Below are 20,164 nucleotides of genomic sequence, written 5' to 3' on the forward strand. Positions count from 1 at the left end.
GAAATGAGGTGAGGGGAATTATTTTCATTTATTTGTCATAAAATTGGGGAATGCATTATTATGTAAACGCCAAGAACCATTTAAAAAGCCTTACACACAAAAAAAACAGACTTAGTCTTACCATCCTTTTCCAAACATTCAGACTAAATATTAGGGTTAATTAGCTTTCTTTCGTTTATTTATTTAGTTCACATGAAGTAGTGCGATATTTTGTGATTTAATGAATTCTTAGAGGAATAACAGATTTGAATTCTTTCTGTGGATGTGGAAGAACTCCCATTGATAACGCTTGGATCAAATGTACAGAATCCCTTCCCATTGTGTTGCCAAAATAAACCCTGATATGCACAAGTTCAGATTTCCAGGAAAAAAATTGGACAGGAGGTTGCGTCGCTTCCTACTGGCAACCTATTGGAAGCCAGCGTTTTTTTCTTTGGATGTACCACATCCATTTTTTGGATGGAGTTCTAAATAAAATGTGATATCACTGTTGGGAAAAAAAAAGACACTATAATGTGACTATAATGACTTTGATTTTTTTTTTTTTTTACGTTTAAACGTTTGCCTCGTTGCGCTGCGTTGGCGCACAGTGCGTGTCGCCAGTTTCTCAATAATAAAACATTCTGCAGGTTGTGCGTAATGGAAACCGACGGTCACGGATTGGAGAGAGAGAGAGAGATCGAGAAAAAATAAATAAATCGCGAACCGAACCTTTAACCGGAGGAGAACCGGAGCTCGGCTGATCGGCGGAGCTCCACCCACGCTCAGCTTCAGGTGACACGGCGCCGACACGTCGCCCCCCCGCAGAGACGCCGCCGCTGCGGATCACCGCTCGCCCGCTCGCCGGCCTCCTCCTCCTCCTCCTCCTCCGCCGCCGCCGCCGCGACGAATCAGATCCGCGCATTTCGGTGCGTCTGCCATCCCCGTTCGAACCGGCGCGCTTCGCCTCCAGTGTCGGACGCCGTCACCGTCGCCGTCGCGCCCGCCCACCCCCCCTCCCCCTCCAGGTCTCCCCCCCTCCCTCCGCGCCAGAAGGGGAAGAGCTCCATCCGAACGCGATGACCGACTCGGTGCTGGACGGCATGGCGGAGGTCAAGCAAGCCACGAAATACGTGAAGGAGACCGAGAACGTGGCGGAGAAATACTCCGCGATGACCGTGAGCAAGAACAGCGACATGAACATGAACGTGGGGGAGCTGCCGTCCGCAGCCTTCACCGCGGTGCCCACGCTCAAGTCCGTCAAGAAGGTAAGGGTCCACGGTGCGCGGTGACGTGATGGTGGCTCCCGGGTTTTAGCCGAGAGACACCTTCGCTGGCGGGGAGGGGGGGTGGGGGGTCGACCGCTGCGCCCCTGCACGTCCAGGCGGGTGTCCATGTACTGGTACTGCGTGGGTGAGCTGTTATGCCACTCGGGTGGACTCTGTGGACGTCGGCCGCCCTTAGAATAAAAAAAAAAAACAGACAACATTTCAATTGACAGCGGTGATCTGTACACACAGCGGCGGCACGTTCAAGACTATGGGGCCATAGTCTTGAATTAGAAGCGTCTAATCCAATTGAACTGGCGACCCTGACCCTTGCTGCCTGACAGTTACTCCTGACGCACAGGTTCTCAACCCACTCCCAGAGGGCCCTCTAGGGTGTGTACCGGGTCATATAACAGTCATTGAACATTGTATCAGATTTTTTATTCATCTATATTTTTTTCTGTCCCTCGAGTTCAGTGCAGAGATTTCTGGATATAATACTATGATAATACCAATACTAGTTCTGTGGAAAAAAAGATACTCGTTAGGTTTATTCCGTCACTTGTCTTGCTGTCTGATCTAAAGGAAACCCTTCTAATAACGGTTCTCACGAATCATCTAGTTCATAACCTTCCCAGTTTCGACCTAATACTACTGACCTCTGCCTTGTACAAAATACATAGTACTAACCGTATACTTATACTTTATAGAATTAGAGAGAGAGATGATTACTATAATAAAAATATGACTTAAAAATTTGTTAGATTTAACACTCTCATACCTGCCTCAAGAGGTCCGAGGGGGTCCCCGGCAAAGTCATTAGTAGTTAAACTTCCCCATTATTTAATTTAGAAGACATTGGCACCAGCATGATACAATAATACAGTAGACTATTTTGATCCCTGTTATCTCTCTAACTCTAGTACAGACAGGTATGGAGGTTTGGACTAAAACATATCTATTATCTAACAACAAAAATATTCTCCGATTGGGGGTCCCAGAGACAATATTTTATCAAATCGAAAATCGAGGATCCTTGAAAAAGAATCACTGGCCTAAGCCATAGCCTTATACTTAATATTTTAAAATGTATATTCAAACGCATATGTGATTTTTTTGGTTTATACATTATATACATGCATATATCATTGAAGGGGCCTATTAAACCAGGTCCCTTCCACCAAAAAAATAAACTAAAACATGCCCGTTTTAGTTTATTTTCCGGCCTCGGGGGCCCCAATCCATTCGACGGCTGGAACATGGAATGCTGTTATGAAAAACACTATCTCTGTTTAATGAAATGGGAGAGCCGGGCGCCTGCTTCCATTGGGGGAATATAAAAAAAAAAATAAATAAAAAAGATGAAAAATAAGACGCTGAGAATGAAAAGCAAATAGAAAAAAGGTGAGAACAAATCAAAACCCTGTATCATGTTTCACGATGCTGTACAGCGTGAGGAGCCAGAGGGAGAGAGAGAATCCCACAGCTCTCTCTCTCTCTCTCTCTTTCTCTCTCTCTCCCTCCCTCGCTCTCTCTCTCTCTCTCTCTCTTTTAACCAGTTCAGTAGTTACACAACAGCACTTGAACCCAGTGACCGTCTGTGTTCCCATCGCTCTCATCCGATCTCGGTCTGTTTTACATAAACCACAAACGGGTTCTTCAATTACTTATTCTCTTATTCTCTTGTCAGTATAATCCATTCCCGTTAATCCCCGTCCAGGTCACATACAACCGAGGCGTTGCTTATTTACCTCCACGCGATTGATTTACACGTCACACAGGCTCGTACTCCTCACATTTAACAGGTTTCCTTAACCTGAGAAATTTTAGCCCGTCCGTTCTGAACGGTCAGCCTTTTTCCGTTCGGGAGTTTCAAGCTGTTGGCTTTGGCATTTGGAAAATGCTGCTTTTAGCTGAGGAAGTGTACGACTGGAATGACTTCTCCAGCCGGACGTTCAAATATTATGAAATATTTGAACTTCCGGCCTCCGTTTGCCTTCTCAACATTTTCCTCCAGAAAAATAAAAATAATTAAAAAACCTCTCCTGGTGGTAATTGGAGTTCTTTTATTTTTACGTTATTACATTACATCATGTATTGTTTACATTTTCTCGATATTGACCTGTACCCGCAGGCGACCGTGCGCAGCCCACTCTGAAGGTCACAGCGACGTCCACGACCGTGGTTTTTTTTTTTTTCGCCTCTTTAATCTGTCACGGTAGTTTTGAACAACAAACAGAACGGCTCCGCTCAGTGTGTCGCTTTGTTGACTGTGATAACTGCAGCGCAAGTCGTCCCGACGCCCAGGCACGAACGCTGGTTTGGTGCAAGATGAGAGAAAAAAAAAATGAGGAAGAATTCATAATACCTGCATGTCTTTAACGGCAAACTGACATTCAGACAATACCTCACTTCCATCCACATTGAAGCCCAAGGTCTAAGGACGCAACGTCCCTAAAGGAGCACCGTGGAAGATCCTCTAGTGTTGACACGGCGAGGAAATAGCCTTAAATAAATGTAGAAATTCTGATATATACTTTTAATTTTTGGAACACGGTTAGAACATATTTAAAAAAATTTTACCACTTAGTGAGAGTAGAGCACTATCCTTGTTTATCATTATCAATGTGAATTATCATTTTGTTTCCCCGGTTATCATTTCCCCTCTGCGTATGGAAACACTCGCTTAGTAAACGGGGAGGTGAATTGAAAACCCGATCACCAATTTAAAGTTGCATCTCAAACAGCTCCCCTTTGAGCTCGGTCGGTTGGGGCTGAGAGGACGGCGTCGACGGAAGGATCCCCCTCCTCGCCTCCACCCCCTTCGTCAGCACAGCGCGAAATGCATTAATAAATAAATAAATAAACAAACAAATAAATAAATACATATTAATTAAATAATTCATTCATTCATTCGTTCATTAACGCTTCTTCTTTTTTTTTTTTCTCAATGCATGTGCGTGAGAGACCGGGAGACTCGGCCTCAGTTTGAGAACCGTCCGTCCCCATGCGTTCGTTTGGGGTCGGTCTGCGCTCCTTAAAACTACAGCCTGTCGCCTGTGACCCTCTGGCTCTAGCAGCTCCTTGTGAACCTCAGAGAGAGAGAGAGAGAGAGAGAGAGAGAGAGCGAGAGAGAGAGTGGGGGGTGGGGTGGGGAGGGGGCTAGACGGCCCCCGTCCAGGTTGACCATTAGAAATGATGATAGTAGTTTTGGGACCTCCCTCAGCTTTGTCTGGGAGTGTTCTGGGATAATAGCGTCAGGGAGACCTCGCAGCGCCGGGCAGAGGACGCGGAGCGGAAAGGAGGGAAGTGGAGGAAACCCGGAGCTGAGCTGAGCTGAGCGGCCATGGCACACAGGCACGGGCACGGGCACGGGCACGGCGTGGAGCGGGTGAGTGGGTTTGGACACGCCTACTCATTCAAGGGGTTTTTCTTTATTTTTATTATTATTATTATTTATTTTTCATTTTTTTTACTATTTTCTACATTGTAGGATAATAGTCATCAGGACTGGGAAATAAAACATATATAATTATGTGGTAACCAAAAAAGTGTTCAACAAATCAAAATATGTTTTTAGATTCCCTTTGCCTCGATGACTGCTTTGGCATTCTCTCAAGCGGCTCTCGACCAAAACCCCTTGAATGAGTAGTCGGGTCCAAGCTTTTCGACCGGTGCCGTGTGTTGCGTTTCTCAAATATTTCTCAAATAGTCGCGTGTTTTTCCTTCTGAGAATAAATTCCAAGATCTGCCACTGAAATGCGTTATCGAGGCCGGATCAGACCGCGGTCGGTATCCGGGACTCACCTCTGGAGCGTTCATTTGAAAACGTCATTCGTCGCTCACCAAACCGTTCTCGGTGTTTTGTTCGAGCGGCGAGATCCAACGCAGCGGAGAAGGCCGAGTCCTCAGGGGCAACGAGTGGACGCAGAGCAAACAGAAACGGCGGCTTTCCACAGAAGTGCGAGAACGGGTCCGCGCCCAAATCCAAAACAGAGCCACGCAGAGTTCAGCCCGCAATCACCAGCCTCTTGAGTTTCTTGACACCGACGCTGGCTCGTACCTTAGACTGTCTTGCTCCGGGGATGAGCGAGGGGGTTGGAAGGAAGGGGAGGCGGAGGTTTGTTCTCAGCAAATGTCTCCCTTTCAAACTGAAAAAAAAACCCAAAACAAAACAAGAGGCATAGTTAGATAAAGGACATATGGTATTTTTACATGTAACTTTTTTTTTTTCTCATCCACCCTAATAATATGTTCTTGCTGCCCCTATGAAACCCATTCATATAACACAAGCTCCAGCTTCACTTAAAAATACCACCAGACTTATTAATTGACATCAGATGGCCTCCGCGTTTATTCTGTCAGTCGTGTGGAAAAACAAAACAAAAGACAGACGAAACTCTTTCCCGTGTATTTCTTTCCTCGGCAGAACGGGGGGGAAGTGTATCGTTACACAAACGGCCGTTAACACGGGACTCAAATGACATTTAGATCCAGACGACGGCGATGGGAGGAACCTCCATATCGTGATCCCTCCACCCAGGTGATCCAGCGCCGCGGCTTCCACGCTGCTGCGGGTTGATCCGCTGTGTGTTGTGTCAACTCTGCAGATCTGCGCCTCCGTTTTCAGTGCAAACACATTGTATGGACATTTAAAATAGCAGGGCGTGGAGTCCTACGCACTTCTGTGGTGGGAATAGTATATCATAGCACATCTTTTCAAATGTCTCTTAATTTGCTGCACCAATCAATATTGTTAATGTGATAAACTGAACAGCACAATGCAAATATGTTTAATATTTAATAATGTATCGGGCATAACTCACATCCTCTTTTATAATATATAGGCTCTAGGTTCATATATATACACACTGTATATATTATTAATGTCTGTTTATCCATCTATCTATCTGTCTATCTATCTGTCTGTCTGTCTGTCTGTCTGTCTGTCTGTCTATCTATCTATCTATCCAGCTATCTATCTATTTATCTGTCTGTCTGTCCGTCTGTCTATCTATCTCTCTCTCTATCTGTCTGTCTGTCTGTCTGTCTGTCTGTCTGTCTGTCTGTCCGTCCGTCCGTCCGTCTGTCTGTCTGTCTATCTATCTATCTATCTGTCCGTTTATCTATCTATCTATCTATCTATCTATCTATCTATCTATCTATCTATCTATCTATCTATCTATCTATCTATCTATCTGTCTATCTGTCTGTCTGTCTGTCTGTCCGTCTGTCTGTCTATCTATCTATCTATCTATCTATCTGTCCGTTTATCTATCTATCTATCTATCTATCTATCTATCTATCTATCTATCTATCTATCTATCTATCTGTCTATCTGTCTGTCTGTCTGTCTGTCTGTCTGTCTGTCTGTCTATCTCTCTGTCTATCTTGCACTGTTCTGTCAACTTCTGCTGCTCTAACACCTTCACCCTCCCCCCTGGGATTAATAAAGTCTCACCTCAGCTCATCTTATCTTTTACCTCGTGCTTTTAAATCGTAAAACTTTGTCCATGGCGACTGTCACCGTCACTTGCAGTACTCAAGTACAGCACAGTACCTTATCTTAGTTAGACTCTGTGTAAGTAGAACAGTAGGTGACGTTGCGTGGTGAATGAAGGAGAATGGCTCCGTCCTGCCTCCACCAGCTCCATCCCCGTCCTGACCTCCAGCCTTGTGTTTCATTTAGCTGCCGCTGCCTCCACGTCCGCGGCAACTGAGACGGAAACCGCAGCTCGTACCCGCTTGGCCCTAAACTCCCCGTCCTATATTTCCACGAATAATTGGCTGGGTATGGTCCAGACTATTCAATAAGTAAAGGTATACAACATTTTGTGGTGAAAATACAGTAAAGTGTGAGGAAGACGTGAACTTTAAACTGTCAACATTTCCTCGAGGTAATAAAGTTGCATTATTATGTTTAACCCTAGAATGCAAAATGACCCGGCTCAATTAGTTTGGTTTTCATTTACGTTTCTAAATATTATTAATTAATTTAATATAGAATTTCATTAATTGAGATACAGTGAGTCATCAAAAAAGACCTTAATTTAGGAATTCCTGGAATCGTGGATGATGTTTGACCCATCATGTGCATCCTTGGGTTAACGTTATATATTTATGATGTTTTTCCCAAAAGCTATTTCACAGAGAATAAAAGTACAACTGTAATAATAATAATAATAATAATAATAATAATAATATGCAGCCAGCCGGTCTTTATCACTGAATAACCCCCAACAGGATGATGAAGTATCCGTGCAGCGCGGGGTGCTCGGTACCTCCTCTCTGCCGTGTTGACCCAGTTTAAAGGCCTGACAGGACATCTGGCTAACTCTGCTTAATCTCTCTAATGTTGACAACTGACCGGTGCCTGGCTCAGGGCGTCTGCATGGCACTCAGTGGATTTGTCAGATCTTGAGGCTAATTCGAGCCTGCCGAGCACTAAACGGCGCTAATTTGACACCGGCCACTGTCTTGGATTCTATAGTTAGCCGCGCCGCCCTTTAACCCATTCTGATTGGATTAACTTTTGCGCTATTGTGCAGCGTCCTCATGACAATCAGGATTTAACCCTTCAAAGCCTGTACCTGGATGTGAGGTCACGTCAAGTCTTGATTGTGAAACTGGTCGAGCAAGGTGTGTGTGTGTGTGTGTGTGTGTGTGTGTGTGTGTGTGTGGGTGTGTGTTTTTACCATACATTTTCCTTCTAAACCATGCGCCCTTGTGATGGCTTTGACCGAGGCGTTGGTGACGCCGGAACAGCTGAAGCCCGTGCCATTCCAATAAAGCATAAATCAAAAAGCTGGAGACAGGACCTAAAAATAAGCGCCGGCTCTCTCCGTCTGACCCACCTGTGGTTTATCTGTTCTCACAAAACTGTCTCAGGTGAATCTGAGCTTTGAACAACATCAACTTTTTTATTTTATCTAAAAAAAAAGCAAACATTTTTTTTTTGTTTAATTCCCGGCATCACAAACAGGGAGCAAGCACACCGCCATGCACAGTGAATGTTACCTGAACTTGAACATTTATTTTTATTTTTTGTTCCTTGACTGACTGAAGTTCATTCAATACGATCATGACGTTTTAGTTTATCTTTATTATTATACGAATAATTGCGTTTCACAATTGAATTGTATTTTTGTTCATTTCATGCCACCATCACGTCATAAGCTTTTAATGGTGTTATGATACACATCCACCTTATTCATTTATTTATGTCAAAGAGAGGAGCATAAATGTTTGGGTAGACTGTTCCTTTTTCTCAACCAGACTGATCTGGTAGGCACGGAATTATTATTATTGTTTTGTTTTTTTCACAATTTTTCCAACAGCAGCCTAAAATTCCCCTCGACATTTGGAGGGAAAAGAGTGTAGAATCTGAGGACCCAGCGCCGGCCGGCTCACATTATTGTGTTCGTGCAATTATGTAATAACTGTGGCGGCTCTGGAGGCTCTGCTGTCGACGTTAAAGCCGCGGCGCTCGGACCAAAGCGTCCATTGTTTATTGTCTGGCCTTTTGTTTGCTTTTAATACCTTTGTGTATTATTGTCGTTGTCGCGTTTTCAGACTTCCAGTTTGTCGCGGGATTGCTTCTCAGATGCTGCTCATTGTTTGCAAATCTCAAAAATACATTTTTTTTTTAAGCATTGAAGCATTCAGACGTCTCAGGTCGCCGGGGATCGATCCACTGAAGGAAGGCAAATTGCCCAGAAGTCAGTTAATTATGCTCCACATTGTTGGAACAAACTACTGGACGTTCTCAGAATCTTTCAAATCGACTTTTGAAAAAGGCTCAAAATGTTTCATATTTGCCACTATATTTCGGTGAATAATCAGTTTTAAACTGCACTTTGACCTTTTGACCTCTGATTGGACTGTGTCTTTTTGTGTGTTTTTATTTGGGTTTTTTTCCCCCCTGTGTTTTTATTATGCCACTTAATAACACATCACACATCTTTTGCCACCAGCCGTCTTTTATGTGTTAGCTCAAGGACTTTGAGGGACAGCTCAAGGACAACTTTTAGAAGTGGTCGGCAACCAAATTTAAAACATTTTATAATTGAGTCAGATCAGTATATTTCTAAACAGAAATCGGGGTGTATACTGCGTCGGCTGACCACGAGGCGACAGATGGCTGGCGAAGGCCCAGATCTGGTCGTCCGGGGAGACTGGGCAACCGTTGCCGTTGACGTGCCCTGCGTTGCCTTCTCTCCAGATCCAGTTTGCCAACACGGAGGACAAGCAGGAGTTCAGCAAGTACCCGACCAAGGCAGGACGCCGCTCGCTGTCCCGCTCCATCTCCCAGTCGTCCACAGACAGCTACAGCTCCGGTAACACACACACACACACACACACACACTCACTCACACACTCACACACACACACTAGATGTTTATATACTCAGGAATTTATACACTTTACTCAGAATTTATTTCAAGTCGCTTTCTTTTCTTACAAATGGCTATGAAGTTGATTTTGTGGATTTATTGCAATTCGGAAATGAAAAACTTCATGCACAGTATACTCAAATGTCCACACACACACACACACACACACACACAGACACACACACACACACACACACAGACACACACACACACACACTCACACTCAAGCCCCGCGCCTCTCCCACAGCAGATAACGTGGTATCCGTTTCACAACGGCCTCTTTTTGTCCTGCACCAGTATTATTCTGACCTTTTGTGCGCTGGCGTTCCCAGCTGCCTCCTATTCCGACAGCTCCGACGATGAGACGTCCCCCCGGGACAAGGTCCAGCTCAACACACCGGGCAGCAGCGACTTCTGCGTCAAGAACATCAAACAGGCCGAGTTCGGCCGGCGCGAGATCGAGATCGCCGAGCAAGGTACGCCGGAGGCCCCCCGCTCTCCGCACAGCCGATGCGGTTTCAGTCGACGGAGGATTTGAGCCGCGCGAGACTGAGAGCCCTGGCTACATGAAGGTCAATGAGTTATATGAATGGAAGTCAGCCGGAACCGTCTCCAGCCACTTAGTCCTCTCTGGCACTGACTTTCTGCCGGCAGCAACACCTCATGTGAAAGCTCTCCCTCACCCGTGACAAAGCTTCTTTAGTTCACCTCTTTTCCCCCGCCTGCTACTTATTGAAAAAAACAAACAAAAAAAACAAACAAAAAAACAAACCAAAAAGTCCTACCTGCCTCGCCTTCCATCTGCGACTATTGACACTTAATTTTCATTCCACCTCCGCTGTTCTGTCCAAACAGCGGCCAGGTGGGTGGCAAGTAGCTCTAAGTGCTCGGTAAGTGCCCCCCTCGCTCCGAGCCGGGGGCCTCGACAGCTGCCGCCGACGCCCGCTGCGCAACCGACCCGCGTGCTCGCCGTGTACAGAGGGGTGTTTTTGCGCCTCCCGAGAATTTTTTGTCATTTACGTCTATCTCGGCAAAAACCGCGGCTTCTTTTTCCCGTCCCCCTGTTCCTTCAGATATGTCGGCCCTGATCTCCCTGAGGAAGCGAGCCCAGGGGGAGAAGCCGCTAGCCGGGGCCAAGATCGTGGGATGCACCCACATCACCGCACAGACGGCGGTACGTCCCAAATGCCAAATGAGCCGTGTGTCGCTGCGCCGGTGTGAATGTTGCATCTTTTTTCATTTTAACAGGGATGCACCGATAATCAGTATTGGTTTTGGAGACCAGTCTGATGAAGTAGGCTTCATGGAGACGAGACGATAACCCCAATACAAAAATGTGACAGAAAATGACTTTTTTTCCACATTGTTTAAGTCAGTGTTTCTCATGTGGGGGTACTGCAGGGGTACTGCAGGGGGAACTCCTAAAATAAAAATAAAAAATTGTTATGAAATACTTCTTATTTACTGTATAATGTTAAAAAAAAAATCACATACAATGCACATACAGTACATCATTTATGTGCATTTCAAAAAAAGAATTCTCCCAATGCCAGTGAAGGGGGTACTCAGCTGAAAAATATTCTTGGAGAAGTTTGAGAACCGCTGGTTCAAGTTAATTGTGTTGTTCTGTGCATCACGGTGCAGCGAGTGTTACGTTAGAAATGAAATCTCGTGCGATCTCAGCAATGTCAGAAGAGAGGTGAGAATAAGTAATAAAGTAGTGTTCATATGTAAGTCGTCATAATAAGTTACGGCGGTCGTCTTGTTCATAGAGTGAGAGAAACATATTGAACATGTTGGAACGGAGGAAATGGATTATGGGTTATTTGATCCCAACTCTCTCTCTCTGGTTTGTTTGTTTGTTTGTTTACCCTTCCTCTGTTCTCCTCCATCAGGTGCTGATTGAGACCCTGGTGGCGCTCGGCGCCCAGTGCCGCTGGACCGCCTGCAACATCTACTCCACCCAGAACGAAGTGGCGGCCGCCCTGGCTGAGAGCGGTGAGCACACACACACACACACATACACACACACACACACACTAATTGTTTCTCCCTGTGCCCTTCTTTATTTATCTTTATTTATTATCTCATGATTTTACTTTTATTATTGTCTTTAAATGTGTACTATTCTCATTATTATAAATATTATTATTATAAACAGTATCATTATTATTATTATTATTATTATTATTATTATTCACTACTATATTCACTAATCACTACTATACTGCTATTAAACCATACTATAGAATATTTCAATACAACATACTTGTTCTAGCTTCCAGGCCACCTCTATATTACACATTATACATTTTATTTCATTTTTATTTATATTTACTTTTTTCAGTTGCACTGTTACGTCAAATTTCATTACCTGAGTTTTCCCCTGGGGATCAGTTAAGTCTTATTTTATCTATTTCTATTGAATTTAAAGGGTTTTATTGGCCTGGGAAACCTAAGTTTACATTGCCAAGCAAATGGAGCAAAAGCTGAAAAATGTAACACATTGGAAAAAAAAGAAAAGAAAGTCTAACGTAAAATAAAAAATCTTCTCTCTCTCTCTCTCCGCCTTCTTTCTTTCTTTCTTTCTTTCTTTCTTTCTTTCTCTCTTTCTTTCTTTCTTTCTTTCTTTCTTTCTTTCTTTCTGTCTTCCAGGAGTGCCAGTGTTTGCGTGGAAGGGTGAGTCTGAGGACGACTTCTGGTGGTGCATCGATCGCTGTGTCAACACGGAGGGCTGGCAGGCAAACATGGTACCGCACTGCAAATCCCGAAAATGCTCCCAAAAAGACAAATAACCACAGAGTTACTGTTTTATGGCACGTGGGACGTTTCGCCTCATGCCACGGTTTTGGTCTTCCCAGATCTTGGACGACGGAGGAGACCTCACCCACTGGGTTTATAAGAAGTATCCCAGTGTTTTTAAGAAGGCCCGGGGCATCGTGGAGGAGAGCGTCACTGGGGTGCACAGGTCAGAGCGGGACTTGATTTCATATAAGATACGATAAGACTTTACTGGTACTTCATTAGTACCCTGGAGCCTGGGTTTTCATGGAGGGTCTTTATGTCTCAAAATACAAAGTACTTGGTATAAAGGTTATACCCATTTAAAATGAATAAATAATGATACACAATTAATAATACAAAAGACAAATTATACCTATCCTAGTTTGTGAGTTAAATAAAGCGCTACAGTCAAGTCAAGTTTATTTTTATAGTCCTTAATCACAATACAGTCTCAAAGGGCTTCACAAACCCACATTTCACAGAGAAATCAATCCCCTAGTTTGAACTCTATATTCATTGATTAGGAAAGTAATTATACCAGTTTTGGTATTTTGCCTTGTTACAAGAAATTTTGATTTGTTTTAAGAAGTTGCTCTACAATAACAATGGCTATTAAACGATGTCATTTATTTATTGTCATAATTGACATTGGTTTTCGGGGGGGGGGGGGGGGGGGTTAAAACGAAAACTAAGTTCACCAATACCAGTTCACCCAACACTAGATCTGTGAGACACGCTGGCAAAGACAAAAAATAATTGAGTCCATGTTGACGTCGAGGTTTAAAAATGTCAATGTTGACACTTTGGGAAAAGTGCCCGTGCAGCAGCAGCAGCAGCAGCAGCAGCAGCAGCTTCTGTCCACACACAACTCTCAATGGAACCAATTAGTCCGACCGGCGGAAAGTAAAACGTCACAAACAGTCTGAGTGTGTGTGTGTGTGTGTGTGTGTGTGTGTGTGTGTGTGTGTGTGTGTGTGTGTGTGTGTGTGTGTGTGTGTGTGTGTGTGTGTGTGTGTGTGTGTGTGTGTCTGTGTCTGTGTCTGTGTCTTCTCAGGCTGTACCAGTTGTCCAAGGCCGGCAAACTGTGCGTTCCTGCCATGAACGTGAACGACTCGGTCACCAAGCAGAAATTCGACAACCTCTACTGCTGCCGCGAATCCATCCTCGATGGGTGAGAGCGTCACTCGAGACACTTTATTTTTAAAAAAAGTTCTATATTTAGAAGCAGCGATTATTTTCGAAATCAGTTCCACCAGAATAGCGATGTTATTTGCCTCTGCAGCTTAAAGAGGACCACAGATGTGATGTTTGGAGGAAAACAAGTGGTTGTGTTGGGCTACGGAGAGGTGAATGACTCCGCAGTTCAATACCTTCCCTGAATCGTAATGGTAATCTCAGCTCATAATCCACTCAGGTTACATATATTTACGGATTTTGTGCCGTCATCTGGTCCGCAGGTTGGGAAAGGCTGCTGCACGGCTCTCAAGGCCCTCGGCGCCATCGTGTGCATCACGGAGATCGACCCCATCTGCGCTCTGCAGGCGTGGTGCGTAACAGGCCGACACCATTAGCAAATCAAAGCGGTTATCCCTTTATTTAGCACTTAATCCAGAACATTGACTTATTTTCACCGCATTGTAGTCGCGGTGCTGCTAATGGACCCCAGTGTCCCAGCGTCCTTTTGTTTTATTCATCCGCGTGATTTAATTCCATTAACAATAATCACTCAGTGGAATGGTAATATTTGTTTGAAAAAAATAAAAATAAAATACTTTGTTTACATGAACGTGTCCGCACAGCATGGACGGCTTTCGGGTGGTCAAGCTGAACGAGGTCATTCGACAGATGGACGTGGTGATAACCTGCACTGGTAAGGGCTCCGCTGCCGTAAACATCTGACAAACAGGAGGGACTGAACATAGGAACGGTAAATCCAAAGCCTCCTAAATTAAAGTGAACAACGGGGCTTTATTTCGTGAGTGCACTGACTTCACTGAGCAGCCCCCGTAACTAATTAGAAATGAAATAATGACATTTATTAAAGAAATGAACATATTTGTTATGAAGTAAAGTTAGTTGTTAGAAAGCAAGTAGCAAGAAAATAAACAAAAAGTGAATAATTAGAAAGTAGAAAAACATTGTTAGAAAGTAAACTGTTAGAAAGTACAAGATGAATAGTTTGAAAGTAAATTATTAATCATATTATTTCCACTATTTTAAAACTATCATCACTTACTCTCTGTGTACATTCTTTGTCCTGCCTTTAATCCAGGTAATAAGAATGTCGTTACCAGAGAACAGCTGGACCGAATGAAAAATGGCTGCATCGTGTGTAATATGGGGCATTCCAATACTGAGATTGACGTGGTATGTCAATATTTCTTTCAGAAGTTATAGATTTGTGTGTTTGTATTGGTTGTGGTGTGTGTGCTCTGTGTGTCAGTATGCCTCAGAAGAGAGCTCGATTTGCTGTATTGTATATACTTTAAATACTATATTCTATTTATACTGTATATACTGTTTATACTTTATTTACTATATATACACTGTGTATTCTGTTTGTACTGTACAGGTATATACTATATATACTGTATATTCCTTATTTTCAATGTACTGTAGATACTGTTTATACTATATAATTTATTAACCATATATACTGTATATTCTGTATATATAATATAATGTCTATACCGTTTATACTATATACTGTATTTACTATATACAGTATACTTTATATTCTGTATATACTATAAACTGTACAGTATAGACTGTTTATACTGTATTTACTATATACAGTATACTTTATATTCTGTATATACTATATAATGAATAAACTGTTTATACTTTACACTGTATTTACTATATACAGTATACTATATATACTATATGCTGTATATACTGTATTTACTATTTACAGTATACTGTATATTCTCTATATACTATATGCTCTATGTACTGTTTATACTATATCCAGTATACTGTATATTCTCTATATACTATATGCTGTATCTACTGTACTTACTATATACAGTATACTGTATATTCTCTATATACTATATGCTGTATGTACTGTTTATACTATATACAGTATACTGTATATTCTATATTCTGTATACTATATGCTGTATATACTGTATTTACTATATAGAGTATACTGTATATTCTGTATATACTATACGCTTTATGTAATTAGAGCTGGTGGTCTAGTGATCTAAAAGGTTGCTGGTTGGATCCCAGGCTCCTCCTGCTAGCATGCTGTAGTGTCCTTGAGCAAGACACTTAACCCCTAATTGCTCCTGATGGCTGCGTCCGTCGGTGTTTGAATAATTGTAAGTCGCTTTGGATAAAAGCGTCTGCTAAATGAAATGTAATGTAATGACTAGTCGTCTTTTACCTATTATGTAAGAAAGACGCAGAGAGAGAAGTTCGAGGGAATCTCGGAACCCATCGCCTTTCGGTCTTTTTTATTTACTACCTACTACTTGTGAAACGATCCGCTCAACCCCAACTCCATTCTCTCGTCTCAAGTTGCTGATCGGACTGTTAACAATGCCGGGCGCATGCAAGAGGAAGTCTTGGCCCGGATATCCGCTGGCTATACCAGAACCACAGAAATATTGGCAATTGTATTTCATAAATTAAATTAACTGGGAGAACATGGCTGAATTAAGATATAAAAGTAAATGCATATTTGAATTTTTTTTTTTTTTTACTGACATTGACAAATAAATAATGTTGTCCATTGTCCGTTAGTCAACTGCTGCCGACAGCGCTGACTAGTGGTTATAGTATTCAACTATTCGACTAGTTGACCAGTTGGTGAAACCCCTAGTTTATACTATTCACTGTTTATACTATATACGTTCTGTTTATACTGTTTATGCTATATACTGTATATAATATATACTCTATGCATACGTCCTCAGGCCAGCCTGCGGAGTCCGGAGCTAACCTGGGAGCGGGTGCGTTCTCAGGTGGACCACATCATCTGGCCCGACGGCAAGAGGGTCGTCCTTCTGGCAGAGGTACGAGACCTTTACCTTTATTGATAAAGTGTGATATTATCTCACCATATCTTATCGTGTAGTGACTGTAGTGACTTTCCATTCGGGGGTTTCAGTTGAGCGGCTTCAAATGTGCACTCGGTGAAAACAATGGACAACATCTGTTTTCTATCACCGAACATTAAGAGGAAAAACAGTCCTGCATTTATTGTTTGTCTGGCTTTTTTTTTTTTTTCCCACACCGTGCATTAATAAATTGCCAATAGATCTGTAAAAAAATAGGCAACTATTTAAAAGTATTTTGTTGCATCCTGTTTGAGTCTGTTGTATATTCTCAAAACGAATAACGTTGTGTGAAGCGCTGTAATTTTAAAATTAATGCGCGGGCCAGGTTTAACAATAAGTCACTAACACGGGGAGCGGGCCGCGTGGGATCGTCTTGCGGGCGGTATGTGGCCCCCAGGCCGGCGGTTTGAGACCCGACGTCAGGCCACGTCGTGGTCATAAACCGTACTTTCCCTCTGAGACCGGCACTCTTTGACCCTCGCAAAGCGCAGGCAAGCCAAAAAGACACATGTCTGTTTTGGAGGAGGTCAGAGGTCTGGGCGAGCGGCCCCCTCTCTCCCCGGCGGAGGTGTCCTGTAACTCAGGCTCTGTTTTCCCGGCCCCCGGTCCCCGCCGCGCACCCTGGGGTTCCCTCCCCTCCCGCCGGGCCCTTGACGATGTGCTTGTTGTTCTCGCGGCGCTCTTCAACTTTCTGCCGATCATCCTCCTTCACATCGACGCCTCGGCTTCGTTTCTCCCTCTCTGATGTCCTGTTGTGTTTCTTTCTTTCTTTCTTTCTTTCTTTCTTTCTTTCTTTCTTTCTTTCTCCCCAGGGCCGCCTCCTCAATCTGAGCTGCTCCACGGTGCCGACGTTTGTACTGTCCATCACCGCCACGACTCAGGTTACCTTTTTTTTTTTTTTTCTAAACACCCGTGACGACCGACCCGCTCTGTGAACAGATCCCCACGCTGTTGCTCGTCGGGAAAATCGAAGAAACTCTGGTTTTGTCTCATTTGCCAATCCAGTTGATCACATAATCTGACCTCAGATGGCTCCCTCATGCAACTCGTTTTTTTTAAGTTGAATGACCCCGTCACCTTTAGCGGCAGGGAGGCTGTTTTCTCACATGACTTGTGTGCTGGTGTGCATTTCTTTTAGGCCCTGGCTCTGATCGAACTATTCAACGCTCCGGAGGGCCGTTACAAACAGGATGTGTATCTGCTGCCTAAGAAGATGGGTGCGTTTCGGCCCTCGGTTTTTGGGGTTTTTAATGGTCTGTTTAGCGGTTAAAGGATGGCGTCCCAGTTGTTGAAACAATGTGACTCCCCGTCGCTTTCTGGATTAAAGCTCAATGTTGCCCCCCTGCGGTGCGACGACAGAAGTACATGCTGAAATGCGCTGGGGGGGGGGGGGGGGGGGTGAAACGTTTTGAATGAAGATCCAGTTACTCACATGACTGAACACACTTTCTTTCCTGTAGATGAGTATGTCGCCAGCTTGCACCTTCCGAATTTCGACGCTCACCTGACAGAGCTGTCTGACGAACAGGCCAAATACATGGGCCTGAACAAGAATGGGCCCTTCAAACCCAACTACTACAGGTCAAACTTTATCAAACGTTTATTTTCTTTAAATGTTTATTGATCTACGATTCAATTTCAACGACTGAGTTTCCATGAAATGTCCGGTTAAACACAGGAATGCATTCTCACAATAATTTGTTTTTTTTTTGTATTTTAATGCTAACTCGTTTGTGTTCACAGGTATTAATCGGAGTGCCTGACACTGTGGACCTGGAAGAAACAGAATAATCAATTTTATTTTTAAATTATTGCAAAATTTCTGAATTATTTTACTTATGCTGAATGTAACCTGGCATTAGCACTTGATGTTGTGTTGGATATGATTAATTAAATTAAGAAATATGAAAAGCACATATAATATATGACCAAGTGTAGAATTATATGTCTGTAACGCGCTGAAAAGCCTGCTTTGCATGCTGTCATCTCTAAGTACTCGTTTCAATGGCTACTGCTTTACGCTGCAAGATCACACTGTCGTTGATTTCGTCCATTTACACCAAATTTACACTCTGTGCCAAATGGTGGCCATAAATTTAAGTGAGAGGTGACGTGCATGTTTTTGTCTGCCAATGTTGTTGAAGCTGAAGTGAAGTACATTCCTTAAGCCAAGGGTGAAATTGACCCACGGAGGACTCTTAACGCTGTATTTTACAAATGTTTCATAACTTGTAAAAATGACAGTCACCGTATTTTATGATAGCAAAATACATTAGTCATTGATTAAAAAACCTGTTTTTTTTTATCGAAACGGCCTTTGAAATGGCAAATCATATTTAAAAATAAAAATAATCCCTCATTTAAATAACAAAAAAAACAAACAACTCGACAACTAGTAATCTCAGGTGGAATGTAAGGTGTTGGCCTTCAACGCCCATTCAGGCTGAAACATTCTTACTAACGCACTTACAAAAATGGAAATATGCGACGAGGTACGTGTTTAAGGCAGAGGACACACAGGCAAACGATTTCAAATTGCTGCAGCTCCTTTTGAACCAAATTGAGATTATTATTATTTTTTTTTTTTTTATTATTCGGCGACTATACAGTAATTCCTCTTCCTGTCAAAGTGTAGAACTGTGTTGTCTCGTATAAAGTACTGTTGTTGTAGTCCCTTTTATGATCTTTTCACAGTATAAATGTGCCTTTTTAATCATTTATTCCAAGTTAATATCCGTAACCACAGTACTTTACTCATTTTTGAACCACATATATAAGTGGTTATCCCACTGTCTTACTGCTTCGGTACTGTTATATTAAAGCATCGGCTTATATTATGATCAGAATTTTTTTTTTTTTTTAATGTTTGTCTTTATGTTTGCCATAGAGTTTATTATTGGTTAAAATGAGTTGCGTTTAATGTAATAAATGATCAAAACCCATGTATGTATTGCTATTATGTATGTAAAAGAATGTATTACATCAGCAATAAAGTTATATCAAACCACGCGAAACCAGAAAGCTAAATGAAATACGTCAAGAATTGGGTTTTATGTGTTGACTCGGGGCGCATAGAGGAGCACCGGTCTGTAGGATTAGATTAGATTGTTCAAATGTATTATTCCGGGTTTGCGGCGCACATTCATCACGCCCTTTCTGCCACGTTCCCCGAACTGCAGCAGCGACAGCTCTGCGTTGGCCTGGTGTCAAGGCTCCTCTCTGGCTCTCTCCGGAACGTTCACTGGGCCCCCGGCCTCACCTGCTGTAATGTCACCGGCTGAGTCGCTGAGGAGCTGGGAGCCTTCTAGAAACCAGGGTTTGTCCATATAAACCGTGGCCCCGAGTTGGTGCAGGCGCGACTTTTTTTCTCCTCGTAAGAACCACCCCCAACTCAAGGAGGCGAGAGCCGAGGCGGGGGAGAAACTACCGGAGGCGATTCGGCTTGGGATTCCACGCACACTCGAAAAGGGCTAAAAGGGCTTTTAACTTGAAGTAAGCATCGACACCTTTCATTTGGTACGGGCGTTTCGTGAACAAACAGACGCCGATTTACAAAGTTCCGCCGTAAGTTACGACGTGTCTATGATGGTGCTGTTCAGGTTCATGATGGTTGTAAAGACGCCGGTCAGGAACATTTTAGAGAGTTCTGCGATAAAATAGATTTTGTTTG

At 43.2% G+C, this 20,164-nt stretch overlaps 1 protein-coding gene across 1 annotated transcript; it reads left to right on the forward strand.

Annotated features, from left to right (window-relative positions):
• The first annotated feature begins 745 nt into the window (after positions 1–745).
• Positions 746–19,508, forward strand: ahcyl1 (adenosylhomocysteinase-like 1). Its single transcript, XM_080015415.1, has 17 exons — positions 746–1,247; positions 9,469–9,583; positions 9,973–10,116; positions 10,714–10,814; positions 11,536–11,638; positions 12,296–12,390; positions 12,502–12,608; positions 13,479–13,595; positions 13,707–13,770; positions 13,882–13,970; positions 14,224–14,294; positions 14,697–14,791; positions 16,351–16,449; positions 17,307–17,375; positions 17,633–17,711; positions 17,955–18,075; positions 18,238–19,508. Exons 1-17 carry the CDS (start codon positions 1,059–1,061, stop codon positions 18,242–18,244), a joined length of 1,665 nt encoding a protein of 554 aa, XP_079871541.1. The 5' UTR covers positions 746–1,058; the 3' UTR covers positions 18,245–19,508.
• The last annotated feature ends 656 nt before the right edge of the window (positions 19,509–20,164 follow it).

This window comes from Zeus faber (genome assembly GCF_960531495.2).
Source record: "Zeus faber genome assembly, chromosome: 15".
NCBI classification, from domain to species: Eukaryota; Metazoa; Chordata; class Actinopteri; order Zeiformes; family Zeidae; genus Zeus; species Zeus faber.

Bases quoted from the DNA above. Each gene is read 5' to 3' on its own strand.
- ahcyl1 (XM_080015415.1), top strand. From the start codon at position 1,059: ATGACCGACTCGGTGCTGGACGGCATGGCGGAGGTCAAGCAAGCCACG. The intron at 13,971-14,223 runs GTGCGTAACAGG...GTGTCCGCACAG, and splicing joins ATCTGCGCTCTGCAGGCGTG to CATGGACGGCTTTCGGGTGG. The intron at 14,792-16,350 runs GTATGTCAATAT...ATACGTCCTCAG, and splicing joins CCAATACTGAGATTGACGTG to GCCAGCCTGCGGAGTCCGGA.